A 9,422-nucleotide genomic window follows, 5' to 3' on the forward strand; every position below is an offset into this window, starting at 1 on the left:
AAAAGAAATTAGTAATACTGAAAAGATTAGAGCACTCTCCTTTGCTGATCCCTCTGCCCAAGGAATCTGTACCTGTGCTGCTGCCTGCAGTTTCAGCCTGTTCTTTCTCCTTTGCTCTGTGAAATGCAGCAGTTTTTCAAAGTACAGCCAATACTGCAGAAAAGACTATCCAAACACAGGAGGATAACCCATTCTTCCTTTGCTCTTTCAACCATAGAAACTACAACTTTGTGATCTGAAGACACAACCTTAGGTGAAGTGCTGTGCAAATCAAGTTTAAATTCCTTAATTTCCTCACTATGGGTTTCTGAAAAAATAAAAAAGTACATTTCCCAGTGAGAAAACAGTGTTTTCTGTTTAACAGGCAGCCACCAAAAATCAAATCAGGTAAAATTCTTGTGCTATCCTGGCAGTGCATGTGTAACACTCCTACTCGAGCCACGTTTCTCAGATTGCCACTTTGATAAAAGAAAAACAAACAGCAGCTTTGCAGTGTAAAACAGCCAAATAAAATAACTGACCACAGCCCTTAACCTTCAAAGGTTCATTCAGGCACTTAGACGTTTAATAAATACAAAGCAATCAATATCTGAGTTGATCCAGCAACAAAAGTTGATGGAGCAGCTTATTTAAGCTCTTGTTAAATATCCTGAAGGAATGACAACTGTGAGCTGTGGAAATGACATCCATGCTGGTCAGCTGAACAGGCTCACAAAAGGGGTTGCTGCCCTGGTTGCAGCCATCAGAATCCAAAAATATTTAAGATTCAATATAGCACAGATAATCATTTAGCACTGACAAGAAAGCAGAGCAGTAAATGCTAAGCAACCTGCTCATCTTATGGAGAATAAATCAAAGTGAACCACCTGCACAGGAGCCTCGTAGTTTTGCAGATATAACATCATTTAAGAGGGAACAAGGCCTATTTTTTCTTTCTCTCCCCAGGCTTGCATTCAAACTAAAATAACCAGGAAAAGTCACCCTGACACTCTGCCAAGTAGTATTAACTACCCAAACCATACAGGCAAAATAGAGTGAACAAAGATAACATCAGTTTTGTGTGTGCACAACCAAAGCTTCTGCACCTTCAGCAGGCAAAACCTCCTTCTGGGGGTATGAGGATTTTGAACATATGAACACTATGCTGTGTTCATACAATTTGCTGTTCCTAAGGGAAAAAAAAAAAATCAAAATTTTTTAAAAAAGCAAAAATTGATGCAATTCTTTGCACTGCTGCTCATAACTCACCTGGTGCCCAGGTACAGGGGAGCTCCCAGCCCAGTAATGTCAACCTGCAACAAATCCCAAACCAGTGCAAATTTAAATTGCTGTTGCCTCTGCCAAATAAGTGATATTTGAGGTAAACGCTGTCTGATTTATCAGGAAGGTGTCCTACACCCTTTTCCACTGCCGGCAAAGCTGGATGTTAGGGATGGCTGATCCTGCCTAGACACACATACAGACAGAATTCCGCTTGGAAAAGACAGGACGGCACACTCAGGGCTTCACCAAAGCAGAAAGCAGAGCAGGCTGCAGCAGCAACCCCAGGCTGTGGCTGAGCTGAAACTAAATACACCAGCAAAGGGAGTGTTTTTATTTTTAAAAAGACATACTGGTCCGTTCTGGTTTTCTTTCCTGTTTTTTAAGCAGCGTTCATCAGTTATTTTTATTTGCAGTCAGCGCTAATTCCCGTTCCAGCCCTGCTCGTCCTGCCTGGAGCAGTTCCACACACGCTTTGTGCAGACCTCCCTCTAGCGGGCTCAAAACCCCGGGAAATCGGAAAAATCCAACTCCTCCAGGGAGACCCAAGTGCTAGGGATAACTCCTAGAGCAAGGACAATATTCTGTATATATTTTACACAGCGTGTGTATAATGCATATATACCTTTACAACATCAGCCAGGGACCGTCGCGGGGGTCTGGGGGAACGCGGAAAGCACAAGATGCACCAGCCTGACGTGATGGGGCGGGGGAAGCAGTATTTGGCTCGTAAACATTTATTTCGGCTGCTGAGTGGCCTCCTGCGGGAGCACAGCCCCGGGGACTGTCCCGGTCACCGCCGAGGCTCAGGTCAGCCCTCAGGTGAGACCTCACCTGCAGAGCTGCTGCTGCTGAGGGACGGGACCCCAGACCCTGTGCTGGGCTGGGCAGGAGGAGCAGCCCCGGAGGAGCCCTGGGAGCCCAAAGGTGCCGGGCTGGGCCCCAGCGTGGGCAGCAGGGCAGGGGGGATTGTGCCCCTCTGCCCCTCAGCTGAGACCCCACCTGCAGAGCTGCCCCAGCCCGGGCCCGGCCCAGGGAGCAGCTGGAGCTGCTGGAGCCGGCCCAGAGGAGGCTCCAGGATGAGCAGAGGGACGGAGCAGCTCTGCTGCCAGGAAAGGCTGCCACAGCTGCCATTGCTCAGCCCGGACAGGAGAAGCTTTGGCCTCAGCTCCCTGTGGCCTCGCAGGGCCCGAAGGAGCCGCAGGAAAGGTGCAGAGAGACAATTGCCAAGGGCTGCGGGGCCAGGAGCCAGGGAATGGCTGCCAGTGGCAGAGGGCAGGGCTGGATGGGATCTTGGGCAGCAATTGCTCCCTGGCAGGGTGGGCAGGCCCTGGCACAGGGTGCCCAGAGCAGCTGGGGCTGCCCCTGGATCCCTGGCAGTGCCCAAGGCCAGGCTGGACATTGGGGCTGGCAGCTCCTGGGACACTGCGAGCTGGCCCTCCCCTGCCTGGGGTGGGACTGTCCCCACAGCCCCCTCAGGCACCTCCGCCCCCGGCATCCCCATCCCGTCTTTCCCCACGGCCTCCCGCTCCTCCTCTTCCTCCTCCTCTTCCCTTCCGTCATCACCGTGCGCGGTCCGGCCGTGCCGGGGCGGGAGCCTTTCCCGGGGCAGTGTCTGTAGCTGTGTCTGTAGCTGTGTCGGTACCGGTGCCGGTGCCGGGCCATGACCCGCTGGGCCCGGCGGAGCGCCCCGCCCGGGGCCCGGGCGCTGTCCGCCACGCCCTGGGAGCAGCTGGCGCCGGGCCGGGAGCCGGAGCCGCCGCCGGCAGCCAAGAGGAGGAGGAAGAAGAAGGAGTACGAGAACCAGGACGTGAACGGGTTCGCGGAGCAGCGCGGCCAGCAGCGGGCTGCGGAGGAGGAGGAGGCGCGGAGGAAGGACAGGCGGCGGGAGAGCAGGAGGCTGAGGAGGCAGGAGAGGAAGAGAAACGCCATGGTGAGGCCTGCCCTGCAGCCCCGGAGGGAAAAAGGAAGGAACGCTCCCTTTTTGCTCAAAGCCCTCACGTTCGGGGGGCGTGAACAGTGGGCGCAATTACACCTTTTGTAATAAAATGTGACGGGTTAAGGCTCGAGGGATGCCGGTGGCAGCTTCTGACTGCGAAAGTGTGTCCAGAGCAATCTGCTCAGAGCAATGCACAAGCTCTGATTCCTAGTGAGGCTCACACAGAGCAGTCTTCACCTATTGGGGCCCTCTGGGGAACAGTAGGTTCAGCCGGTCCCACAGCTTACGATGGAGTCCTCCCAAACTTCTCCCTCTTCCTAATTCACTTTTATACAGTTTTGTTTACCTTTACGTGGAGATCTGGTGATTTCAGTCACATGTCTTTCTTAGGGGTGGCTGTACCGTGGCAGTGGGTGACTCGGGGCAATACCTGAGGTGGCCCTGGGGTGGGATGTGCTCAGTCCAGACAGAGGGATTTCACCACAGCTGCTGATCCAGAACATCCTCCTCTGTCCCCGTTGACTTTCAGCTGCTGTGTGGCTGATCAGCTGCAAGGTACCACCAGGTCCCTTCCTCTGCAGAGATTTTGGGCAAGCTGTGGGGTCTCTGCCCTGCTCCACCCTCCTGGTAGTCCTGCCTGGATTGTGCAGAGGGGGTCCCATCCACTGTATTTTCCCCTGAAATTCCCCCTTTTAACCCCCAGTCACGTTCTCACAACGTTGCTGAAAGAGAGCCCCATGTTGGAGGCTCTCCCTGTGGTGCTGCTGCTGTGGGGCTCAGCAAGAGCTCAGCCTTCCCCTGCCACAGGCACAGCGTGCTTCAGATGGAAGATGAGAAGTTTGGAACAAAAGATGACTTTCAGCTCCAGTTGTAGCCTTTAGCGTGGCTCTCCTGGTTTAGCACTGCTCCCCCTGCCCCTCTGAGGAGTCCCCAGCCCCTCTTGGTTCCTGGGTGAAACTAAGATAGTTTCTGTGTGTGATTCACCAAACTGTGTGTTGCTGGTTAAAGGAGGGAAGTGCCCATAATAATGTGGTTAGGTGGCAGAACGCAAAGCCTCATCCTGGCTGCTTTTTCCTGGGGACAAAATTGCGTTTACTCTTTAGGCCCAGTGAGGCTGGGATTTCCAGGTTTGCCAGGATTGCCACTCACAGAATCACTGGATTTTCCTCTTCCAAGGTGTGTTTCCACTGCAGAGAACCTGGCCATGGCGTGGCTGATTGTCCTGCAGTGCTGGAGAGCCAAGACATGGGGACGGGGATCTGCTACCGCTGTGGATCCACGGAGCACGACATCAGCAAATGCAGAGCCAAGGTGGATCCAGCTGCTGGTGGGTCTCAGGAATTTGTGCTGTTGTGAAGTGCTTGGGTCTGAATTGTCTGACTGCTGACCCTGAAGCTTTGTCTGCTAGAAATTTAATTTTTGCAGTATGGTAATGAGGAACCTGACAGTAATTTGTAGCGTGAAGTGATTAAAATATTGTCATTGCTGTGCTGGATCTGTGACTTCACAAAGGTTTTTGATGTGGACCATAAACGCTGTGGGATTTTGCAGGGCCATTTCCTTATGCAAAATGTTTCATCTGTGGTGAGATGGGGCATCTGTCAAGGTCCTGTCCAGATAATCCCAAGGGATTGTATGCTGAAGGTGAGTGTACTGATTCACTACATTTAGTAAAATTAAATTTCTGTGTTCTTCTTACCTGGTACAGAAAAAAGTAACACTGCAGGTGAATGAGAATGTGGCTAAAAGGAATTCCCGTGTATCTTTCAGTAAAAGCAGAGTAATTCTGGGGAATTCATTGTCAAATAATTACCTAGGGATTTCTGTTTTAAGTGCAGGCTTATATTAAATGTCTGGATGAGGTGCAAAGTGTGAGACTTTGCACGTGCCTCAGTATCAGGAAATGCACAAAGGAACACAATCCTGTGTGAATGTAGGCAGTGTGTATTTAGGTGCACCCGAGGAGGTGGTAAGAATGTTCTCACACAGTAGCTGAAGATTCTGGGAGGTTGTACTGAAGGGAGAGTATCTCCAGTCTGAGTGACTTTAGTGAGAAATGGGGTCTCACATGGAAGGTTTCACTGCTCTGTTGGCTCCAACAACCAGCATTCTGTCTCCTGGTGTTTCCCAGCACAAAGTGCGGTCTTGGCAAACTCCGGAAGGTGATCCTGCAGCCCAGTTCAAGTGTAACAAAAATCACCTTGCTGCCAAGTGTTTGTATTGTGGAATTTTGTGGTGTATAGAATTTCACATCGCAGTACCTGCAGTTGGATCACCTCCCTCAGGAGCCCCTGTCAATTTTTAAAGTTCCTTTGAGTATGGATTTCTGCAGAATTCAGCCCGTTTCTCAAAGAGAGAGCTTCCAGCAAATCAGAAATACCCAGTGGCTGGAATCTGTGGTGTGTGATGCTGTACTGAACAGTGTGACTCCAAACAGCTCTATTCCTCACAGACATGGGAAGGGTATTTTCCTGGGTGTTTTGTGGTGGTTTTTTCCCCCTCAGATGAGTAACAACTTTGTGTGTGAACAGGTGGGGGCTGCAAACTTTGTGGTTCTGTGGAGCACTTCAAGAAGGACTGCCCGGAGAAGCAGAACGCAGGTGAGCTGCAGGGGGTGTGGGGAGGGTGTGGGCCCTGCTCTGCATGGCTGTGGGCAGGGAAAAGGCTTTGGGAAGAGAACTTGGAAGCAGCAGAGGTGACCTTTTGTTGGGACACTCAGGCAGGGTGTGGAGGAGGCAATGAGGTGCAATGCAAAAATAAGATATAATAATTGTATTTTTTTAAAAAAAAAGTTATTCTTGTGTGTATCTGAAGGCCATATGAAATAATCCGTGCTTTTTTGGCCTGTATTTGTGCTGATGTTCACGGTTTGGCAGCTGTGCAGCAGAGGTGGCTGCTGCTTTTTGCAGATTTCAGTGTGAAGTGCTGGAGCTGAACCCAATGCCAGCTGCAGGGTGGTGCTGTGTGCAGGCAGGTGTGTCAGGCACCCAGGACAGGGACAAAGATCTGTCCAGCTTTGGATTCACAGCTATTGAACTGCTTTCTTACCTGTTCTTCAGCTTTCCATCTGGGTGGAAAAATTAAATTAGGTTCTCCAAACCCCCACTGTGCTACAGGAGGCAAAGTATCAAACAAGGGTTTGAGAAGTGATCCTCTTACAGGAGTGCTGACACACCTCTGCATTTTTCTACGTTGTTTCTATGACACTTAGTTAACATGCCAGAAAATAATTAGCCACTTCAGTGAAATTTATGTAAGAAGTATTTATGGCATTTTCTATATCTGATCCTATGACATTTTTAAGGTCTGGGACCATATGTAGGATTCTAGGTGTGTGCTGCTTTGCCCGTTTAGAATGGGTCAGACTTGGTATGACACAAGTTTATAACACCGAAAGACAGAAATTTCCCCAAACTCATCTGCAAGTAGCGAGGCTGTGCCCACTTGGGTGACTGATGTTTTAGAAGCCTGTAACTAGATTTTTCCCACCTTTTTCTGGTAAGTTTAACATCCATGATGAGGACTGTAAGTGCTGTTTGTTTTCCAAAGGGACTTCTTTCAAAACCAGCACTGCTGTTTAGAAGCAGTGTAGTTAATTGGAACTGTGACACCATGGGCAAGAATTGTGATGTTCTTTGAGATCAGGTGTGCACTGTGCAGAGTATGTTCAGGTACAGGAGGCCAGGTGAGAGCTGGCAAAGCAGCTGCCAGTTTCCTCAGGCAGGTTGGGCCAGCTGTGGTGTCCAGAGGCAGATGTGGGTACTGTGGCATTCCCTGTGTGCAGCACTGGGATCTCTGTCCTGCTGGGATCTCTGTCCTGCTGGGTTCTGTGTCCTGCTGTGTCCTGCTGGGATCTCTGTCCTGCTGGGTTCTGTGTCCTGACGGGTTCTGCTGGGTTCTGTGTCCTGCTGGGTTCTCTGCCCTGCTGGGGCAGCCCCCAGGCTGTGCAGGTGGCAGAGCTGGCCCTGGCACTGCTGTGTTGTGTCCCTGCAGAGCAGGTGACAGTCGGGCGCTGGACCCCCGGCCTGAGCGCGGACCACGAGGACGTCGCGGCCGCGCCGGCGCCGCAGAGAGCGCAGCCCAAGCGACCCAAAGTTGTCACTTTCTGAAGGACTCCTGGCTCTCCATCAGCTCTCCTGCACTGCTGCACTCCAGAGTGGTGACGACAGAGAGCAGATCCAGAAGAACAAGCAGGCTGCAGAGGACTTGCTGGGTGTTTTCCTCCCCTCATTTTCCCCCTTTGCCTCCCAAACTTGCCTGTCTCACTGTGAAGCTGGGAACAACAGGAACACAGCAAGTGGCTATTTTGTTAAAGCATTTGTGGGTGTGTTTTAAAGGTTCGTGATGGATTCTGGTTTGGATTTGCCTTTTCCTTTTAGGGATAATGAACTCCCTCTTGTGTATGTTCCAGCTTGAGCAGCCTTGTGCTGAAGTTACAGATCAGCCCTGTGGAGCTCGGGGTGCAGTTCCTGACGGCAGTACGTGTTACTGTCAGCCATCCATTGGTCATGCACACGGGCTCATTTGAGTCTGCTCACTAACAGAATCAAGCCCTTCCTCTGAAACCTGTGGTGAAACACACCCCTAAAGAATTGGAGAGCAAGTGATGAGCTTTCTTAGGTTATTTACTTCTTTTTCAAAGAAAATGCTCAAAAATCTGCAGTTTCCATGCCTTGGTGAGCTGGGAGTAAACTTTTCTTTGTAGTGCACCTGCCTGCTTCATGGCAGATTTACTGTTTTTAAATAGAGACTGCAGCCTTGTAAAAACTGATGGATATTAGAAGGAAACATAAGGAAACCAACTCCAAACAGGGTTCCTGCAGCGTTACTGAGAAGTGCATCCTGAGCTCCCCCCACACACTTTTTTTGCAGCAAAAAACAAACATGGGGAATGAAATTGTGTGGAGATATTTTATATTTGTACAGGTAATTGTTTTTAATAAAATGCTGCTAAAGAATTTCAGTGGTTAGAGGTCTTATTTTGGTTTCTTGGTGCTGCTGTGGAGACTGAGTTAGGGGGCGTATGTTCAGTTCGTACTAATCTGAGCACATTTTTAAATGGGCAAGAGGAGTGGATGTGAATAAAACCAAAGATTAATTATGGGGTTTTAATTAACTATTGAATAAAAACTCAAAGCTATCAGCTTACTGTGGACATTCTGGCAACAGACATTTATCCCAGCTTAAGAAGCGCCTGCCTTTCTGTTCTAAGAATTGAGTATATTGTTTAAAAAGCATCTTTTTAGATAATTTCCCGGCTCCTTGGCTTTGTAATGTGTTGTTGCAGCCTTGGGGCCGTGGATTTGTCCCCGTGGTAGCAGTGCTGCCCAGGGAGGGCTGGGCAGGCAGTGGGGTGTGCTGTGGCTGCAGGAATGCACCTGTGCAGGGGCTGCCTGCAGCGGTGTAAATGCATTAATTGACAGTGCCTGGTGCAGGCAGCATCTGGGCTCGTTTTCCCGCTGCCTGTGTCCACAGCCAACATTAGGGGTCTCTCTTCACCAGCACAGGGACCCAGGGCGGCTCTGCCATCACCTGCGGGGCTCGGGGAGGGAGCCGGGCCCTCCGGAGCTGGCAGGTGGCAAGCACGACCTTGGTGGCCTCCGTGCTCGCAGGATGAGGTGCTGCGCTTGATGCAGGGGAAGGGGATCTGATCCGGACTGGGTGTGTGGGGGCTGCTGCCGAGTCAGAGGCCAGGAGCTGTCTCTGCCTGCGCTCCTGGCGAGGCACAGCCCGGTGCAGTGGCTCAGCAGGCACAGCTGGCCCGAGCCGAGCCGCACGACAGGGGACACCGCAGAGGTGACGCCGCAGAGGTGACACCGCAGAGGTGACACCGCAGAGGTGACACCGCAGAGGTGACACCGCAGAGGTGACACTCCCAGGGCTCCCCCCGGTGCCTCCCCTGCCACCAAGAGAAAACCCACCAGCAGTGCAGGGCAGCCTCCTGCACCCCCGGATACTGTGATGAAACCTGTGGTGAGTCTGTAAGCTCGGGAACAGCAATCCATCCAGTCACAGATAAACGGACGGGCACTGAGGTACAGACATCGGCAAACACTCCTTTACATGGGCTGTAATCAGTTTATAAATAATGGCTGTGCAAGGACGTGCATGGCAAGGTCAGAGCACTGGCAAAGCTAGTTGGTAGCACTGGTTTCTGCAGATTACAAGGGATGGTATTTTAAAACTGCCTGGATGTCTCTCTGTTCAATGTAAGATTAAAATG

At 51.1% G+C, this 9,422-nt stretch overlaps 1 protein-coding gene and 1 long non-coding RNA gene across 4 annotated transcripts in view; one reads left to right on the forward strand and one right to left on the reverse strand.

Moving 5' to 3' along the window:
* Positions 1-2,978, reverse strand: part of LOC147647962 (uncharacterized) — a 6,513-nt gene extending 3,535 nt beyond the window's left edge. The window contains exons 1-3 of the long non-coding RNA XR_015280520.1: positions 2,827-2,978; positions 1,249-1,292; positions 73-307 (exon numbers count right to left, since the gene is read on the reverse strand). This is a non-coding gene — a long non-coding RNA (uncharacterized LOC147647962). The remainder of the gene's footprint in view (positions 1-72; positions 308-1,248; positions 1,293-2,826) is intronic.
* Positions 2,829-8,157, forward strand: ZCCHC9 (zinc finger CCHC-type containing 9). Of its 3 annotated transcripts, none has more exons than XM_086868051.1 (5): positions 2,829-3,193; positions 4,376-4,526; positions 4,751-4,843; positions 5,731-5,799; positions 7,193-8,157. In XM_086868051.1, the coding sequence occupies exons 1-5, from the start codon at positions 2,924-2,926 to the stop codon at positions 7,306-7,308; spliced, it is 699 nt and encodes a 232-aa protein (XP_086724177.1). In that variant the 5' UTR covers positions 2,829-2,923; the 3' UTR covers positions 7,309-8,157. The 3 variants fall into 3 exon arrangements, with proteins under 3 accessions (XP_086724177.1, XP_086724176.1, XP_086724178.1); XM_086868050.1 differs by having other exon boundaries at positions 2,830-3,193; positions 7,198-8,157; XM_086868052.1 differs by lacking the exon at positions 2,829-3,193 and adding an exon at positions 3,666-3,754 and having other exon boundaries at positions 7,198-8,157.
* The last annotated feature ends 1,265 nt before the right edge of the window (positions 8,158-9,422 follow it).

This window comes from Cyanistes caeruleus, chromosome Z (genome assembly GCF_971803275.1).
Source record: "Cyanistes caeruleus chromosome Z, bCyaCae1.hap1.1, whole genome shotgun sequence".
Classification (NCBI taxonomy): domain Eukaryota; kingdom Metazoa; phylum Chordata; class Aves; order Passeriformes; family Paridae; genus Cyanistes; species Cyanistes caeruleus.